General features: G+C 52.5%; 1 protein-coding gene and 1 long non-coding RNA gene across 3 annotated transcripts in view; one reads left to right on the forward strand and one right to left on the reverse strand.

Annotated features, from left to right (window-relative positions):
- Window positions 1-5,465: 5,465 nt before the first annotated feature.
- Window positions 5,466-10,734, forward strand: LOC147344115 (uncharacterized). Of its 2 annotated transcripts, XR_015155870.1 has the most exons (4): window positions 5,466-6,585; window positions 6,895-7,039; window positions 7,964-8,119; window positions 9,191-9,310. It is a non-coding gene; the product is annotated as an uncharacterized LOC147344115 (long non-coding RNA). The 2 variants fall into 2 exon arrangements; XR_015155871.1 differs by lacking the exon at window positions 7,964-8,119 and having other exon boundaries at window positions 6,424-6,585; window positions 9,191-10,734.
- The window catches only part of SLIT1 (slit guidance ligand 1), a 172,803-nt gene continuing 162,001 nt past the window's right edge, over window positions 8,806-19,607 (reverse strand). Inside the window, exons 29-37 of the mRNA XM_086379367.1 lie at window positions 19,437-19,576; window positions 19,166-19,259; window positions 16,321-16,458; window positions 14,807-15,044; window positions 13,053-13,183; window positions 12,407-12,561; window positions 11,054-11,342; window positions 10,286-10,497; window positions 8,806-9,330 (exon numbers count right to left, since the gene is read on the reverse strand). Of these exons, the coding sequence (XP_086235493.1) occupies window positions 9,092-9,330; window positions 10,286-10,497; window positions 11,054-11,342; window positions 12,407-12,561; window positions 13,053-13,183; window positions 14,807-15,044; window positions 16,321-16,458; window positions 19,166-19,259; window positions 19,437-19,576 (1,636 nt within the window). The 3' untranslated portion in view covers window positions 8,806-9,091. The remainder of the gene's footprint in view (window positions 9,331-10,285; window positions 10,498-11,053; window positions 11,343-12,406; window positions 12,562-13,052; window positions 13,184-14,806; window positions 15,045-16,320; window positions 16,459-19,165; window positions 19,260-19,436; window positions 19,577-19,607) is intronic.

The following is a 19,607-nucleotide window of genomic DNA, read 5'->3' on the forward strand; positions in this document are numbered from 1 at the left end:
CAGAACATAGTGGGTCTCCCACGATGGGGTCAGCTGTGCCAGCCGTGGCATCGGGACTTGTCTCAAGCCACCCACTCCTTATATACGGAGTTGGCCCATTCTACTGTACATTTCAACAGCCTGTGCAGGGAGACGAACCTTCGTTGTAACCCCAAGGAAATCCAAACCTATGCCTGTGGGATATGGAGAGACCACTGGTTGCCTAAAGAAAGCATTAAGATGTATTTTAGTCTTTGTCACCTTCAGGAAAGACACCTGTTCCCACTCTCTTAAACCAGGGGAGCTAAGCTTGTTTCCTCCCGCACCTTGACAGCGCTGAGCACCTTAGCTCACAGCCGTCGCCGCCTCCTCCCCCACCCCCTATCTGTCTCACAAGCCTCCGCACAGATGTGGGTCAGCCCCACCTATAACCGATGGTACAGGATGAGGCCGTCTGCTCTAAGATGTATGCAGCGTTACTTCTCAGGAGTCCTGATCTGCAATTCAGTCCCCGTAGATGTAACAGAACCGATGCTTTCCCATCGTGTTCCTCTTCCCTGTGCCCCATTCCTGGGCACCCCTGTCTGAGCCACAATTCTCTTTCTGTCCAGCTGGCTGGCTGGCCTGAGAACTGTAGCTCCATGCCTGCAGAGAGCTTGGGACTGGACACACAGGGATTCGTGTCATCCATTTGAACCATAATTTGCCTATTTCCTTATGGCCTCCCTTTGTCTTTTCTAAACAAATGAGGAAGACACTTGAACAGTAATGCTGGAGAATGTTTTTTCTAAGATACTGTTTGTAAGCAAATCTGATTTTAAGATGAAATGTGAATGGGTAACTAGGTGCCAGGGAATTTAGCACTGAACTAGACAGTTGAATCTTTTTTAACCTTTGCAGGAAAAAGTAAACTTTGCTCTCATCTAAATGTTCACAAGAAATAATGTTGTAAATAGTTTTTTAAAAGATATTTATTACATGTGCTGTATACAGATTCATGTTCTGAGTGATGTTGGTTTGCATTGTAGTATTGTAGAAGAATATATTTTGAGCAGTGGACTTCCTTTCATAACACAGTACACACGTGGAGAAAGAACGAAAATGAGCAGGTTGAGAGCTGTTTGGGGCGTTTGATCTGTAATGTGACATCAAATCCAAGCTTTAAGTGCCCCCTCTTCTCATCTGGTTATGGTATATATTATATATATATATACACACATGTATGTACGATAAACTGGTCAGTGGTCAGTCCCCAGAGCAGATTTCCAGGTGTTCTTTCTGATGTGTTGCCCGTAAGCAATAAGACTCTAGGTAATAACATTTATTCCGGGCTCTGCGTTAGCCCTTGTCTCAGAGGATAGGGTGGGGGGGTAGAACAGCTCTTGCTAAGACCTCTTGCCTTTGCTGGAGAGGTTGCTGTACTTGAATTTTTGCTTCTGTTTGTCTGCACGCTCCTTCACATTATACACTGCTAGCAATGGATGAGAAATCTGCCAGGACCAGACACCTCAAAAATTGGACGTAGAGACTGAAAAATTACCAATTTTACGTGAATTTTTAGGGTTTACAGAATCTAGTTGAGGCAAAGCTCGTTTGGTTATAGCATAAATGTAAGAACTTTTTGCATTAAAAATGTAAATGGTCAATACAAAGTCCCTTGACTGTATATCTGACCTACCTTTAAGAGCTAGCCCATTTCCTATATTCCTCTGTGCCTGGGTTTGAGATGTCCAAAGCCCCAGTGCATGTCTGGGGTTAAACCCATTTAGGTTCATGCAAAGAGGGCAGTTGCTTCTCCAAGTATCCCAGCGTGTCCAGTCCAACAGGTTTCTAAGCTGTTTAGCAACCTCTCCTTGTGACCGTCCTGAACTTTATGAAAAATACCCCACACCCAGATAACCATGAATAGAATAATGTAGTTTTTTAGGCTTTTTGGAATATGTCTTCTCTTTTGTATTTATGATGGTGTTTGGAATTTTTCACTAGTGTTTTTTTAGATCAAAGTGGGTGCATTAGGATAAAACTTTCCATTGCTGCGCCTGAAAGCAAGCAAGAGGAAAGAAATGGACCTATGTGTGTCATTGGGAAGGTGACTACTTCTTGTGGTGGGGGGAGGGGGGAGGGAGCATGGTAGATTATGTGGGGGTAAAATAGAATTCCGGCCTGAGGCTCCCCGAGTCTTATTACCTTGTAATAAATAATCCCTTTATTAGCCTCACTTAATCTCAATAGAAGCCTGCTGTTTACCCTCAGGGAACAAGTAGTTTTCAAAATTGAGCTCCTCCAAGGTCATTGGCCAATGCCTGCGTGCAGGCACGGGTCGTCTTTGTGAACTCATGGCATTATTTTCCCATATGCATTACGATAGTATGAAATTCAACCCCAACCTGTATGAAAAGCACAGCCCAGGGTCCTCCTTTCAGGCTAGAGTTAATGCCTTTGCGAGGCCAGAGCGTCTTAGGAGGCCCATGCAATTTAACTGAAGCTCAGGTGCCGTGTTGGGTTTTTTTTCTTTTTAGGCCACAACCTTCAGAATGAGTTTAGGGCAGGGCTGCTGATCCAGCTGTGGATCCAGGGAGCTCTCAGATGAATCTCTGCCGTTCCTGTAAAGGTCTTTCTGGTTCTTCCCAGTGTTGTCCTTGCCGAGGTCAGTCTCGTAGCTGTCCAGGTGTGCTGTCTCGTGAGTTGTAGCCAGCGATCCAGATGCCCAAGGACAGTCTCCAGAGGGCCTCGCTCCTTCCCGGTACCATGTGTGTGCTCCTGACCTGTGTGAAGATGGTCTTGTCAAAAGTAGTGACATGAGAAATCCTGCAAATGGTAACCCGGTGATCAGCATGTTTCCCTTGGGCCTGGATTTCCACTATGTTAGTGAGTGTAGGAAAATACTGTGTCTGTTATGGATGAAAATTCAATGTATGCTGTGAATTTGTTGGTTTGAAACATTGAAAATTTTTCATTAGACAATGTTTACATACCTCACCTGAAGAACCTTTGAGAGTGTATATATGAAATTTAAAATATATTAAGTTGCTTTAAAAACAATATGTATAGCTATAAAAGTTGGAGTTATTTTAACTTTGAATATGTACCAAGTCTCAAATATTGAAATCTTGTGGACTCTGTGCTTCTGTGTTCTGCTTTCCTTTTAGACTGTGTAGGAAACTGTGTTCTTGTTACTGGTAAAGGGGCCCTCAGTGAAATCCAAGCTTGGAAGAATTTCCTAGGTTGTTTCAGATTTTCTTGTTTGGTTTTGAGGGATGGGGTATGGAGCTGGAGGCTGTGTGGGAGGGATTTCTCTAACATTGACATCTATTCCATGAGCTTTTCCTAGGCGCTTATTTTATTGCAGTGTATTAAACTTCTTTGATATTAAAATGTGTTTGTGTAGTTCCTGGAGAGGGTGCAGAACACACGGAAACCCAGTGTTCAACTCGTAGTCTGTGGCAAATTTGTTAAGTTGCCAGAGGGAACTGAAAAGCAATACTTCCTGGGACATCTTTCATGGTCCAGTGGTTAAGACTTCTGCTTTCCAATGCAGGGAGTGCAGATTTGATCCCTGGTCGGGAAGCTGAGATCCCACATGCCTCACAAGCAAGAAACCAAAACATAGAGTAGAAACAATATTGTAACAAATTCAATAAAGATTATAAAAATGATCCACATTAAGAAAATCTTTAAACAAACAACTCCAGAATACTTAATATGACTTTGGCCTGATATTGGGCCACCGATATTGGGACTTAAATCTGTTTGCTAGATCTGTGGCCATTTTGTGAGTTTTGCCCAACTTCAAGGAATAGGAAACCCAATGAAGGGCCCTTGGGAATTCCCACGGCAGAACTGGGAAGGCACTAGTGGTTCATCTTGAGGTCCAGGGAGCACCTGACCTCGTTGCTGAATCTAAGGGGTGAAGTACACAGCATCCCAGTTCCCTAGCCCATGCTGGGTTGTGGCAGAAAGGTGGCAGGAAATCCTTCCATCTACTCGCCTCATGACCTGTTCCATTATGTTCTTTCAACTCTCCTGCGTGCATGCTAAGTTGCTTCAGTCTTGTCCATCCCTGTGCGACCCTATGAACCATGGCCTGCCAGGTTCCTCTGTCTGTGGGATTCTCCAGGCAAGAACACTGGAGTGGGTTGTGATGCCATCCTGCAGGGGATCTTCCCAACCCAGAGACTGAACCCACATCTCTTACCATCTCCTGCATTGGTAGGTGGGTTATTTACCACTAGGGCCACCTGGGAAGTCCTTCAACTCTCCTGGAGATGGGCATATTGATGGATCCAGTAGGCCAGTGATTCATGGAATCAACCATGATTTTATTAACAGGTTCATCTGACAGTGGCCATTGACATGCAGAACCCAGCAGAAATAATCCGGCAGCTGGCAGTCAGCCTGGAGACTTACCTTGTTCAAGATTAGAACTTTCTGTTGTTAAAATAGTTCTCTTTTCCTCCAGTATTCATCCTGTGGTAGAAGAACTGAAGTCTGACCTGAGAGGTGCAGACTGGCTTGGGATAAGGGGTCATCTCTAACTCTGAGGGCTCAGGACATAGGGAGATTCATTATCACCAACAGCAGGGAAACTCAGCAACTCTGGGGCTTCCCTAGTGGCTCAGTTGGTAAAGAATCTGCCTGCAATGCAGGAGACCCAGGTTCAGTCCCTGGGTTGGGAAGATCCCCTGGAGAAGGGAATGGCAACCCACTCCAGTATTCTTGCCCGGTGAATTCCATGGACAGAGGAGCCTGGTGGGCTACTGTCCATGGGGTTGCAAAGAGTCAGACTTGAAAGCCTGGGCATTCCTTTGACTGCCTCCACGCTCCAACCAAGCACTATTGTGCCCATTCCTCTAGCTGGGCTGTGAAATCTGCCACTGGAACTCAGAGGTTGTGGACTGGTGACTGACAGTTGTGTTTTACTTAGCCCAGTGTTTAAAAAACAACATCTAAAAACTTAGTGTTTACATAAAAGTTGATTCCTGGCTTCTCTTTTTTAAAAAAAGATCATGAAGACATGACAATGAGCGCATGGTAGGATCCGCTGAAGCTGGGTAGCTTGGAAAGCGTGCCTTTCAGGTCATTACAATCTCCGTCAGTTACCGTTTGCCCCTTGCTCTTTATAGGAGGGAACCAGGTCCCTGTCCTGCTGCTGTAGCAGAAGTGGCAGTACAGTTGATGGGCCGGGGGCTCAGGTAACCTGCCGGCCTCTCCAAACTCTGGAGCTGGCAATGCTATTTGAACACACTTTATCCCCTGAACCTGGTTCATTTCCTTCGAAATCCTTGATTACTTTGAAGGTACTGCAGCTACCATCACCACCCACTTCCAGGGTGACAGTGTGCTGTTTCTGTGTGCCTTATATGAACATCACCATGAATAGGAGATTGGTTTATGCATCAGGGGAGGGCCAGCCGGAGGGAGGGAGGGGCCCTGGACAAGGGAGGGGCCTTGTCCAGCCTGACTGCCTGACTCTGCAGGCCCAGTTGGCAGGGCCTATCTTCCCCTAGACACGCAGGTCACACATCCTACATAGTGCAATTCTGTGGTCTGAAATCATAGTAGAACCACTGTGGAAGAACATTTGCCTCCTTTATCCACCGATGCCTAAGAACCACTGTTCTGGCGCCTGGCAGGTCAGCCTTATGGGACAGTTTGAGAGGTCACACTGCTCGAATCTGTTGCCCTGATGCTCTGAAACCTTCAGAGCCAGGTTAAATATGGGTGTGACTCAGTACACAATCTTAACAGAATGTGGGTGTGACACTTGAAGAGAAGATAGGATGGATAGTGTCCCCAGATTCACGCGTGCTGTGTCGTGTTGGGCCCTGTTCTCCAGGGAGCTGTGACCAAGCCACCCCCCAGACCTCCCCTTCCTTCTTCATGACAGACCTTCTCTGCCACTTCAGGCAGACCAGAGTTACAAGGGCAGATGCCCCACGTGTGCTGCCTCTGGGCTCCATCCCTCCATTGTGGCTGGTGGGTGGGCAGCCCAGAAACTTGCCTGTGTGAGAGTGTGTGTCAGCAGCCCCGGCCTCACCCGTGATGCAGAAAAAGACATCAACAAGGCAGAACCCGTGTGAATCCATGTCATGTTCACATGAAGACAACAGACAATATCCAACATGTTCTAAAACAGCTTCTCAGGAAAGGGCAGGTGGCTCCCCATGGGCTTGTTCTAAACCAGTCTCCTTAAAAGAGTGATCAAAACAAGACTACAGAAACACCCCCCACCCCAAAACAGAACATCACAACTACATAGCATCTGAGAATCAAAACAAGACACTGGATGTTGACTTTAACATATAAAAATACTGTAACAAAATGAAATACAAATATATATTAGAATCTGTTAAGTATTCTGTATAAAGAGATACTTTCATGGTTAGGCTAACAGCAGGCAAAGAGGAGATAAAGTCCAGCCTTTTCCGTTTCTGACACCTGCAGGGGGAGCCCAGGCCACTGCCGCCTACATCACTGACCAAAAGCAGCAACACCCATGGGACTGGTCCTGCTTGTGTCTCTTCAGTGGAATCAGCCGATGGCAACATCAGAGTGAATTGGAGATCTTTACCAAAAGGGTGACAAGGCTTGGAAACAATTTCTCAGGTGATTTCGCAGGAGCTTTCTCCCAGGACTCAGTGGGCCCAAATGCAAATAGGCAAGATGCGTGGTGGTCCAGCTTCTTAGCAACTTTTGAGTTGGTGGTTCAGTTGATAAAAAGTTGATCCTGGGGCACACAGGTCTCTTGGGCCCCCTTGCTGTACTCACTCTGTGATGGATCCCAATCTTCCAGCTCAACAGAGGGTGAGAGTGGAGCTGGGCTGGGGTGTGGGGTGTGGTGGAGGGTTGGATGGGGACAGTGGCCAGCTCACAGAGTGCTCCCTAACACTCCATCCTCTGCTCTCCCAACCCCAGGACTGCAGGACTCCTGGCAGCCAGCACCTATCTGCAGATGTCCTTTCTACCTTCTGCAGAGTGAAGAGGTCCTGCCTGTCAGTGCCCCTCAAGCCCAGGGAGTGGCTTCTGCAAGTCAGCAGGCAATGGTGGTGGCTAGGGGAAGGTATGTGTCTCAGGGTTGGTGGGTTCCAAGGAAAGGGGCAAGTTAGCTACTCTTGAGCTTTCATGCTGACCCAGCCTGGTGCTGGCTGCTGTCCAGGGTCCCACAGTGGCGCAGAAAGTCTAGGTAAGACAGGGATACTATGCAATCTTAGGAGAGGCCCAGGCTGCTGCCTATGGGTGTGAAGGGCACTGTGGCCTTGTTCAGCATTTCGAGAAAATAGAGCCTGGCCCCTTTTGAGGGGCAGATCCAGCCATGAGGACACCTCCCCAGGTAGGCAGTGTGGGCAGGGTTCTTTTCCCATTGCAGGGCTCCCAGGACACAAACTCACTGGCCTGAGTCCCAGGGGAGTGGAATGTGCCAAGTTCAGTCAGTTGTAGGAGGCCCTGGAATACCCAATATCAAGGACTTTGCCCACTGCCCATGGGCACAAGGTCCACCTCAACACAACCCCCTAACCCTGCATTCTGTTTGCAGATAGAAGGAGCCAGGAAAGGGACATGCTCCCCCTCCTTGCCCATCAGGGGCCCCCAGGGGCACACACTCTTGGAGAGACACTGGGATGGGAGAGCATGACCTATCCTCCTTCCAGCCAGCTTGCTGTTGAGGTGAAAAGACCATCTTTCCTCATCTTCATTATGCACGGAAGAGAAACATTTGTAGTCACACGGCCATTTATTCGATGGCTCTTCAGATACTGAGTCCTTCCGTGCAAACACCTAGAGTGAGCAGCTCTGGCCGGGGCCGGGGTCTGTGGGTTGGAGCCCTCACTCTGCTCAGCTCTCTTCCCAGGCATCCTGGTCACTCCTATGAGGCTCAGTTCACGTCCGTCTGTGAGGGCAGAACACCCACGGTCCCCAGCCCCGGGTAGGCACATAAATACTTGGCTGATGTGATTAATGAAAATAGATCTTCCAACTCCTCCAGTTTCTCTCCTGGAGCCACAGTGGAAGGGTCTACCTTGTCGCTCAGTCATCCCACCTTCCCATCAGCTGAGCAGACTGAGGCCCATGGGGAAGAAGTTTGCCTGGAGTGACAGAGCCCACAGAGGTTTCCTGATGTCTGAGCCACTGCTCCCAACAGGTCAGCAGCACAAGGAGCTCTGAGCCCAGTTTACACGGGAGGAGACCTCTCCCTGGACCTGCAGCCTGGCCCAATACCCCTATGCCCCCAGGGACCCCTGCCAAGGGCTAGCCAGCAGCTGGTGGCTGGGGAAGCCCAGGACCAATGCCTCCTTGGTGGCTAATGTCTGGAGGTGGTGATGTTTATTCAGCTGGAACCAAGAACCCCTCTGTCCTCTTTGGTGGGGTCCCCACCCTAAGCAATCCCAGCGGTCATTTTCCTCCACACGAGCACCCTCCTTGAAATTGTTAAGTCATTCCATAACTTTAGGATTCAGAGGTCTGGTCCTAAGATCTACCGCCACCCCCAGGCCCGTTCCCAAGCAAGCTGTGGCTTCCATTCAGCCCCGGGGGGCAGGGGTTGGTCCCATCCTGGCCAGCAGGAGGGCGCTCTTCCCCTCCGCACCCCGGCCTACCACCGGCAGACGCGCAGCAAAAGCTAAGAGCTAGGCCGGCTGCCCCAGGGGAGGTTGGGAGTACTTCAGGGTTATCTGCAGTGGGCAAGAGGGCTTCTGGGGCCTGCCCGGGCCACAGGCGAGAGGGGACGTCTGGTTTGGGAAGGGGCAGTCCCTTCCTGAGACCCAGGAAGCAGGCAAAGAGGAGGTGTCACCATTCTGCACTTCTTGGCCTGACCTCACGCACACATTCATTCAACAAATATTTATTAAGCGCCTATTTGTGCAAGGCACTTCCGGAGAGGGCGGACTGAAGCCCCGGCCACGCCCACCCGCCCCGCCCCGCCCCGCCCTGCCCTGCCAGTTGCGGCGCCCTCTGCTTTAGAAAGGTGGTTCTGGCCCGACCCGCCACCAGAAGGCGGGGTGCCTAGGCGTCTCCGTGGTGATGGCCAGCACCCCGGCCCAGATACAGGCCACTCAGTCTCTGCTGCGGCCGCGCCCCCTCTCCCGCCCTCTCCCCTCCCCGTGCACTCCAGGCGCTACGCGCAGAGGGCACAGCCACACTTGGTGGGCTTCTCCACCTCCTCGGCAAAAGAGGTCCCGTCGCTGCACTCAAAGGTGAACTTCCTCCGCTTCAGCCGCAGGCCCTGGCAGCAGCCCTGGCCCGGACATGAGCCCCGGCACTCTACCCACGACAGCGGGCGCGTGGTCCGGCAGATGGCATAGCCCCTCTGGACCTGGTGAAAGTCCCGGACAGGGTCCCCCCGGCATTCGGACTCTGGATGGGACAGACACCAAGAGAAAGCCTCAGGGCACACCCGAGGGCCGGCTCTGCCCTGGGGAGGCAGAAGGAAGATGAGGAGGAAAAACGAGCAGGAGTTGGGGACAGCATCCTTGGACACAGCCCTCCAGCTCTCAGACCCCACCTCCATCCCCACATCCTCCCTGCCCGGCATGCACATGCACATGCCTCCTCCTGGGCCCACAGTGAGGTCAGCGGAAAGGAAGAATATTCTAGCTGCCAAGAGCCTCCAGGACAGATTGGGCTGCGCCAGTAAGGTGGGCTCAAGAAGGGGCTAGAAGCCTGGGAGGCAATGATGTCAGAGACGGAATTGGAGCCAGAGGGTCTGGCATAGGGGACCTAAAGGGGCCTGAGTTCTGGATTTCTCAGGCTCCTCCCTACCCACTTCAGTGGAAGCCCCTTGGCCATCTTGGTCATGTGGGCCAGAAAGGCCTGGGAAGGAGTCCCCAACTCTCAGACCTCCTGCTGCTCTCTAGGTCCCAAGGTGATGGGCTAAGATGCTATTACCCTGGTGGTCTCTTCGGTAAGGAGAGACCCCAGCCAGAAGGGGCACCGAACCCAGATAAAGGGGCTGCAATGCAAGCTGGGCCAGGGAGAGATAGAGCATTGGTCTGGGAGTAGGGCTCAGAGCCCAGAAGGTTGGGGGCAAAGATGCTATTACCCTGATGGTCTCTTCGGTAAGGAGAGACCCCAGCCAGAAGGGGCACTGAGCCCAGATAAAGGGGCTGCAACGCAAGTTGGGCCAGGGAGAGATAGAGCACTGGTCTGGGAGTGGGGCTCAGAGCCCAGAAGGTTGGGGGCACTACTGCCCACAAGGAGGGGAGAGGGGCACAGAGGGGCCACTGAGGTTGGGAAAAAGAAAAGTCAAGTCGCTAAAGCCAGCTGTGGGGAGGGACCCTGGAGAGGGCATGTCAGGAGGGGGGCCCCTGACCTTGCTCACACAGCTCGCCCGAAAAGCCGGGGTCACACACACAGTGTGTCCCCTTGGTGGCTGAGGCCTGGCAGTGGCCATGCAGGCACCGCAGGCCCTCACAGGGGTCTGCAGGTGCCCCGGCCTGGTTGCACAGGGCCCCCGAGTACCCATCCTGGCACTGGCAGCTGTAGGAAAGAGCATCCAGAGGCACGCACTTCCCGTGGACACACCTAGGGGGACAGAGAAGAGGCGCTGTGAGGATAGGCCGCAGCCAGTCCAAGCCCGCCCCAGGGGAGCCCTCCCCACGCCCCACCAGCCCTGCAGCCCTGGGCTTCATGGGATGTTATTCTGTTCCCAAAACTGAAACAAAGGGAGCAAAATATCCTTCTGTGTTTGTCCCTAGGGTCCTTTGCCTGTTAATAAAAACTGAAAACCAAGAAATATTAATAAAACCCTGTGTTAGGCTACATGTTCCAATCTGGGGGTTTAAATGTATAGTCCTTCCTTACCATGGGGGCTTCCCTGGTGGCTCAGACAGTAAAGAATCTGCCTGCAATGCAGGAGACCTGGGTTCGATCCCTGGGGTCAGGAAGATCCCCTGGAGAAGGGAATGGCAACCCACTCCAGTGTTCTTGCCTGGAGAATTCCATGGACAGAGGAGCCTGGTGGGCCCCAGTCCATGGGGTCGCAAAGAGTCGGACACAAGTGAGTAACTAACACTTCCTCACCATGGGGAAGTGGAACTTTCGGGGGAGGGAAGGGAACCCACAGGTGGGTAGGGCTCACTTGTGGCCATGGCAGGGGCCGTCGGCTGGCTGGTCACAGTGCAGGCCCCCCCAGCCGGCCTCGCAGTGGCACACGGGCCCCGGGGTGGCATTGGGCTGACAGATGCCGTGCAGGCAGTAGAGTTTCCGGCAGGGCTCGCAGCCTGGCACCACGCCTGGCTTCATCCGTGTCTTGGTGAAGTCCTGCAACTCATTGTTGATGTACAGGTTTCGGATGCAGCCATGGAAGCTGGTGCCATTCAGGATCTGCCACAGGCGGAAGGCAGCCGAATTCACATCCACCGGCATCCCTGGGATGGAGGGGAGGGGTCAGAGCTGGGCCGCGCTGGGCTCAGACCATGCCCAGCACCCCACCCTGAGGTCTGCTAGGCATCTCTACAGTGTTCCCTAGTGCCCTCAGCATCTGTCCCCCAGTCTCTGCAACCCAGAGCCAATGTTTCTTTTGCCACCTTAGAGGGGCCAGACTCCCTTCCCAGGAGAAATGGAAAAGCTCTTTTCCTTATGATCAGCTGACAAGAGATGCTCTGGGTGCCTGAGCCTGGCCACCCTCATCCAAGGCTCCTGCCCAGAAGCTCAGCGTTTACCTCCCAGCAGCGAAGGACTTGGGCCTCGAACTCATGTGTACAGCACTTTGTCACCCACTTTCGTGGTCATCACTGCACAGCAACCCTCTGACTTCAGAGCTGCTGAAACCCCTTTGATTTCCATGCTCAGTGAAATTGCACCACTAGTAAACAGCAGAGCTGGGATTAGCATCCAAGACCCCATCCCTCATACCTGTCCAGAGTCTCAGCAAGGCCCTGCACAGCACTGAGATGGCCCCGCTGCAGCTAGAAACCTGTCTCGTCTAGACCTAGAAACGTTCTCAGGTGCTGGGTGGGGTCATCTACCTGCGAAGCCTGTAAGCCCCTTTGGGAGGTCCCCAGCTGATGCAAGGAGTCTACGCGTGGAACTCCCAAGGGCCCTGAGAATGGACCCTGAATGACCAACAAGCCCCCTTCTGGCCTAAAAGCAAGAGGAAAGGTGGCTGCCATGCAAAAGGTGGCTGGGAAAGGCCAAGCCCCCTCCCAGGCCAGGCTTCAGGTCCAACCCACACTTCCATCCTTCTGGTCAGTCTGGGTGGGCAGCGAGCAGAGTGGGCTCCAGGCAAGGAGGACAATCCACCTGCAGCTTGGCCATTCACTAGGATCTCCCCACCCCCACTGCCACCTTGGAATGTCCTCCACAGGACAGTCCTGATCCTGGCAAGCCTCAGGCCAGAGGGCAAGAGAGGCCCCACCTGGAATAACCACCACACAATGGGGAGGCCCAGGGAAGGCCGGCTGCAGCTCCAGCCAGGCCTGCAGGTCCTCACCTCCCACATAGAGGGGGGCGTCGCTGTTCAGGGTGTAGTGTTTGCCGAAGTTGTCCATGGTCATGGGGCTGCCGCCATCGATGGAGAGATTAACCATCTGGTCAAAGGTGACCAGCTCAACTGTGTGGAACTGCCCATCGTTGATCGTCTCAGTGCTGGAAGAAGATGAGGTGTCCCCACCCAACGGAATGGCCTTCAGTTTGACCCATCCCTCCCCAGTCACTTCCCTAGAAAGGCCACTGGTCCAGCACCTGCTTCCCAAGAAACCAAATCTCTGAGAGGAAGGACTGTGGAAACTCAGTGGCCTCTGACCTGGTCCCTTATGTTCCCCTTCGGGGGACTCTCTTGGGAAAGCTGAGGAGTTTGGGGCAGGGGTTTCCAATTAATCAGCCTTCCCTCCCCACTATGGAGCCCCCGGTGAGGTGGTGGTGAGATGGGGAAGCTTGGGACCACAGCTCAGGCCCCAGATCCTCAGACCCAGTGTGGGACTGGACCCAGTGGTTTGAATGCCATTTCCACTTGAGCAGCCCAGATCTCTGGGGATCCTGATAAGCACCTGCTCTTGGCCCAGAAGACCTCTCTGTGGCAGCAACACCCCCGCCTCCCCAGCCCTTGAGGACAGCTGGTGGGCAGGAGGAAGCACTACCTGTAGATGGCGGAGCTGGGGTAGCTGCCCGGGTCATAACTGACACGCACGTGGCCCTGGTAGAGCTCCACCGCAATGTGGTCGTTGTCCCCATTGTACAGCAGGATTCCATTGTCTTCTGCCGTGGAGACCTATGGCAATGGCACTTTCTCTCCCACCCCACCCCACACAGCAGCAGCACAGGCTGGCGGGTGGGGCAGAAGGAGGACCCACCATTAAAAGAGAAATGCGGGCGGAACTGTCCTCCCCTGCCTGAGTGACATAGCCTTCAGCGGGTGCTGACCCAGGCTGGGGTCCTCTCTCCCACTCCCCGTTCCCCCAACCCCACTAGAACCCCATCCACTGCCAGTCGGCCATGGCCAGGCAGGGGAGGACAGATGGGCCAGCTGAGGCCTGGAAACTCTGCGCTGGGGGTATATAAGAGCTTGGGACCACCTGCCCAGAGAGAACAGTTAGGGTATCCTGTTCTGTGTGCCTCAGGAAGCTGCCTTGGGACCCGGATGGAACCTATAGAAAGGACAAATTCAGAAAGACTCTCAAATAGCTAGAACAACCGTGGAAGCAAGCACTCATCACTGGAGCCATGCAAGCAAAAGCTGGAGTTGTGCCTTGGGAGAGAGATTCTGCTGTGATGATGCTGTAGGAGCCACGATGGTTTTTTCCTGCTCTGTCCCTCTTCTTGGAAAGATGCTGTCCCCCTGGTTTGTAGAGCTGACACATGGGCCAGTCTGGTCCAATCATAGTACCCTGTCCCCGCTGGACTCAGTGATTGGTCCAGGGATGGGCAAGTAGCCTGAGACAGGCCAATCAGCGATCTTCCCTGAGGTTGCTGACTGTGGTCCAACTCGAGTTGGCAGAGGAGAGCCAGCAGCGGGACAGCAGGCTAAACCAAGCCTCTCCAAGGATGTGCCCGAGGCAATGGCTGGGCCGGGTTTCCATGAGCTTTATTTTGTTGAGCAGTTAAGTTAGCTGTGGTCTTGCTAGTGGACGATGCGAGTGGACAGGATTTTGCAGAGGAGATCATGGGATGGAGAGCAGAGTGAGCATGTTTGAGAGGCTAAAAGGTTATGAGAAAAAGGAAAGCGAAGAGGACAAATGAAAGAGAGAAGAAAGACATGGAGGTTGGGATGTGTGTGTATGTTTAGTCGCTCAGTCGTGTCCAACTCTGCGACACCATGGACTGTAGCATGGCAGTAGGGACAGGGAATGGAATCTGGGGGAAAGAGATGACTAAAGAGGGCTTTAATTTTTTTATCATGTGATATGCAATACTCTCCCTGCCCCAAGAAATGTTTAGCAAACAACGCTGTGGAAGTGGGACTTGCTTTTCTTTCCCTCAACATAATGATGTTCTGAGTGGAATTTAAGACATGGAATGGCAAAATAAGGGAACACAGGGCTAGCTGTGGCCAGATTCCAGCCACATGGAGAAAGCCTGTCTGCAGCCTTGGAGGCTGAAGCTGAGGAGTCATTGAAACAAGAGATGGTGGGAGGGGATCCGCCTAAGTTTGATTTTCTGGATCCAGTCACCCATGAGACTACCCCCACCCCTGCCCTTCTCTAAGACTGGTTTTGTGACCCAATAACCTTTCCAACTGTGCTTAAACTAGTTCAAGCTGAGATCTTGGTACCCACATCCATAGAATTTTGGCTAACAGAGTCCTCCCCACTGTCTTGATGATGCTCTGACCTGAGACCAGGGTCCCCTGTTGTTCTCTGACCACCCTCTATGACCGGGTGCCCTGGGCACGCACCTGCAGCGTGATGTTGGCCCGTGGCCAGTTCTGCAGGTCTGTGAACTGCAGGTAGGTGTCCCGATCCACGAAGTTAACACTCAGCAGCTTCTCACATTCAGGGCCGCCAAAGCCTGGGAGGCACTGGCACACGGGCCCGTTGCCCTGGTCCACACAGTTGGCCCCATTCTGGCACTCAGTCCCTTCACAGGGGCTCCTGGGGCCAGGTGGTCTGGGAGGGGTCTCACAGAGCTGACCACTGAGAGGGAAAGGACTCGGGTCAGAGAGGGCAGGAGCAAGGAGGCATCTTCCTTTCCCACAGTGCTGGAGAGAAACTCACTAAACATCTTGGGACACTTGCTTTAAAGCGATGGAAGATGCTCCTAATTGAACACCCCCTGTGAGAACTAAGAGCCAAGAGGATGCTGAGAAATGAGGGGAGAAACAAGTGTGGCCCCTGGACCAGCAGCATCAACATCACCTGAGCACTTGTCAGGGATGGAAAGCCTATTGCATCTGGCTTTCAACAAGATCCCAGGTGACTTGTGTGCATATTGGCTTGAAGAAGCACTCAGTGCTCACATTAGCAAACTCTGGTAGCAGGTTTTACTATACCCACTTTGCAGAAAAGAAAACTGAGACTTAAGACACAAACAAAAGAGAGAAGACTCTGTAGCATCAAATATGCACAATAGCAAAAAAATAAAAGTAGAAACAACTCAAATGTCTATCAACAATGAATGGATAAACGAATGTGGTATATCCATACAGTGGAATAGTATTCAGCCATAAAAAGGAATGACATTCTGATACATGATTCCATATGGAGAACCTCGAAAACATGATGCTAAGTGAAAGTCAATCACAAAGGACCACAGATTGTTGATTCCATTTATATGAAATATTCGGAATAAACAAATCTATGCACACAGACATTAGTAGGTTGGTGGTTGCCTAAAGGTGAGATGGAAGAGGGCTGTGGTAACAGATAAGTGTGGAGTTTCTTCGGGGTAATGAAAATCTCCTAAAATTGATTGTGGCAATGGATGCCTAACTCGGAGATTACACAAAAAAGCCACTGAATTCTACACTTTAACTGGGTGAATTATATGGTATATAAGTTATATCTCAATAAAACTGTTTTTTAAAAGAAGATACAAGCAGAACATGGGAGGTGGGTGACCAGAAGAAAGGCAGGTGCCCTTCCCTCCCAACCTCTCAGAGAGGCCAAGATGCAAAAGTAAGTGATCTTTAATGGCCTTTAATGTCTTCAGGGATTCACTGGGCAGGTAAGTGATGGAGCGCTGCCCAGTCATCTGTGCCCACCTCCTGCTCCCTCCGTCAGTCAGGGCAGGCACCCTCTGCCTGTGCTCTGAGCCACTCAGTAACTCTCCCCAGGCCACACAGATGGTGACTGGCACAGTGACAGTTAACTCTCCCAGGCTCTGCCGTTACTCTTGCCTGGGGGCTCCTGCCAGCGCCCGAGCTGACGGCTAGGAGACGTCAGTCACTCTTGGCCTCCAGAGGCCGCTCACCTGTAGCCCTGAGTACAGAGGCAGGAGTAGCCGTTGGCTTCGTCCACGCACTGGGCCCCGTTCTGGCAGCGGTGGTCCCTGCAGTCATCCTGCTTCTCGGTGCAGTTGCCACCTGCGTAGCCTGGCGCACACTCGCACCTGGGTGGGCACAGGTGACGGGCATCAGCCCACACGCAGCCCGGACCTCAGCCGGGAGTCTGGGGCCCCAGGGCTGTACACATGACAGAGAGCCTCACGGTCCTGTGGGCCTGTGGAGTCCCCCAGCAGGCCACACAGAGCCCTAGATGTCAAGATGCCACCATCCATCACGGGACCCTTTACTAGTACAGGATAAGAGCCTGAGGGGGCTGCAGGCAGGATGGGGGTGCTCTGGGCTGGGAGAGTGGACACCCCATGGCTGGAGGAGATAGACACGTGTGGAGCACCCACCCTCAGCACCAACAGCACATCCAAGGTCAACCTTCAGCCCCTCCTCAACCTGCCCAGCAGCCTGTCTCCTGCCCCCCAGTGCACGGCTCTGAGTCACATACGGCTCATCCATCCCCCTCCCCCAGCCTCCCAGCTGCACAGGCCCAGCCTCCTGGGCCTCAGTCGGGCTAGTGCTCTCCTCCCCATGACCTTCTGGCTCCAGGCCAGTTCCCAGCTTCCCAGCTCACACTGTGGCTCACTCCTCTCCTGAGTCAGTTCACATGTGCCAACTATTTGCCTATCAAATAGAGAGTGTGCCCTCCACCCTCTTCAAACACGACCTTGCCTGATGCTCCCCATCCTGCTTCCCCCATAACAAGTCGCTCCATGGTCATACCTGTCTCCACGGGCAGCAATCTGCACCCTGCTACACTTCTCTGCCTTCACGCCTGTTGACTCTGGAATACCCTCCCCTCTCTCCCTGCCTCGATCCAGCCAGGCCAATAGCTCATCTCCTCCAGGAACCACCAGTAAGCAACCCTTGCCAGAAACCCTTCCAAACTACAGACTCCACAGCTCAACTGCACAACCTGGCAAGTAAGTGCGCCTGTGTGATTTTTAAAAATCTCATTTCCAGTGTTTTTCAAGCAGTAAGAAATACCTTTTACCCAGTAAACACACACACACTCCTCTGAAACCAGTTTTATGCCACAATACACTCCTTACTATATAAAAGGGTATGATGTCTGATATTTTCTATTTTTTTTTAGGTTAATCTTGGTCCACCCAACTGATTATAGTCTATTACTGAGTGGGTCTTGAGCCGCAGTCTGAAAAGTGTGACGGTAGCTATGTACACAACCAATTCGATGAATGAATGCATACTGAATACTTGGTAGGTTCCAGGTACAACGCCAGGCATAGCTGAGTGCCTGGCAGTTCCCACCTTCCTCCAAGACAGGAGGTTGAGTAAATATGCACTGTATACCAACTGAGTGCTCCGTCTCTGTGTTGTGAAGGACTGTCTCAGCAGTATCTGACTGACAGTGTGCAGTCCTGCTTCAGTCCACCCTCTGAGGTCCAGTCTCTCTGAGGAGCAGGCATGCCACTTGCTCTGCCATTGCTTCTTGGTCTGCTCTGCCAAGCCCACCTGCTGGCTCCACCAGGAGTGCAGCATCTGTCCACTATCTGGATAGAGGCTCCTGTGCAGCCCCTTGATCTAATATCTGGGCCTCAGTGTCCCCCAGCTCTCACTTCCTGCCCATGAGGCTCTGGCAGCTCCTACTTGGCTAAGTCCCTGGGGGACTCCACCCCCTACCCTGGCCCGAGTGGCTGGGGTTTGGTCCCTCAGCCACAGACCTGAAGAAGCCCTACCACCATGCTGCCCTGACAGGTGGAACAGGGTCCCAGAATTGAGACCTGTTGCAAAACTGCAGATGGGAGCAACATCTGAAAAACCCATGATCCTCACATTGCAGTCTGCCGGTGACAAGTACTTCTACATAGGCCAGTAACGATGATGGTGACAACAGGCAAGGACCCCTATCCAACCCTCCTGAGGCCAGACAGGTTTTGAAATTTGGGACTTTTTGGATTTGGGAATGGTAATACAATGTTTCATTAGTGTCAGTCGCTCAGTCGTGTCTGACTCTTTGTGACCCCATGGACTGTAGCCCACCAGGCTCCTCTGTCTGTGGAATTCTCCAGGCAAGAACACTAGAGTGGGTTGCCATTCCCTTCTCCAGGGGATCTTCCTGACCCAGGAATTGAACTCCGGTCTCCTGCATTGCAGACGGGTTTTTTTTTTCTTTTTACCATCTGAGCCACCAGGGAAGCCCCAGTACAGTGTCTATAACTGTGTATTATGAAACATGCCAGTTGAATCTGGGGTGGCCCCTTAATTAAACATGCTCACATTCTACTGCAAATGCTACACATATTCCCTCTACATGGGATGAATGGTGACTGTAAGCAGCCTCCTATCAGTGCAGGTTTTAAAGCAAATACATTGATTGGATCAATTTTGCTATCAAACGGACATTTGGTTTTCAGAGTTTTGTGCATTTTGCAATTGGCAATGAGAAATTGTGGATCTTGTCTAGTTCTTTATTGAGTACTTTTCAAATGTCAGACATGGAGGTAAGTGCTTTCCATGCACTTGCTTATGTAATCCTTCCAACCACCCCAGGAGGAAGCTACTGGTGCACCCAGTTTGCAGATGAGAAAACTGAGACTCCGAGTGGTCAAGCCACCCATTCCAGGCCGTGATGTAAACTCAGGTCTGTCGGATCATAAATACCAGCACCCTGCCCCTGGCTCTGACTGTACAGCTGAAACCAACCCACCTGACAGGTAAGGAAACAGGCTGGGGAGGGCAGAGGGGAGGTGACGTGGTGGCCCATGCCCTTCCCTGGCCCCAGAAATGGGCAACACTGACCTGGGCCCATCGGGGGTGCCCACACACTGGGCCTCATGCTGACATGGGTTCAAATCTGGAGCGCAGAAGTCCACCAGCAGCTCACAGGCCCTTCCTGGGGAAAAGATGGGGGGAGCAGGAGAGAAGCTGCCCCCTGAGTTCCACCAGGTGGCCAGCCCAGCAGAAAGCTCCTGCAGGCACTGAGGCAGGGCCCCAGCCTTCTGCCCATAGGACCAGGCCTCAGGGCACTGGGCCTCCGCTCCCCTTGACCCCTGAGCCCTGCCACGCTTACCCGAGTACTGCAGGGGGCACTGGCAGGTGTAGCTGCCCACGCCGTCCACACAGGTGCCCCCATTGGCACAGGAGTGCTCCACACAGTCGTCCGTGTCTACCCCGCAGGTCGGCCCTTCAAAGCCGGTGGGGCAGGAGCACCTGTGGGGAGCAGGGAGAGGTGGGTGGGCCC

The sequence above is a fragment of the Bos grunniens genome, chromosome 26 (assembly GCF_055505025.1).
Source record: "Bos grunniens cultivar Pamir isolate PY7600 chromosome 26, Bosgru_T2T1.0, whole genome shotgun sequence".
NCBI lineage: Eukaryota > Metazoa > Chordata > Mammalia > Artiodactyla > Bovidae > Bos > Bos grunniens.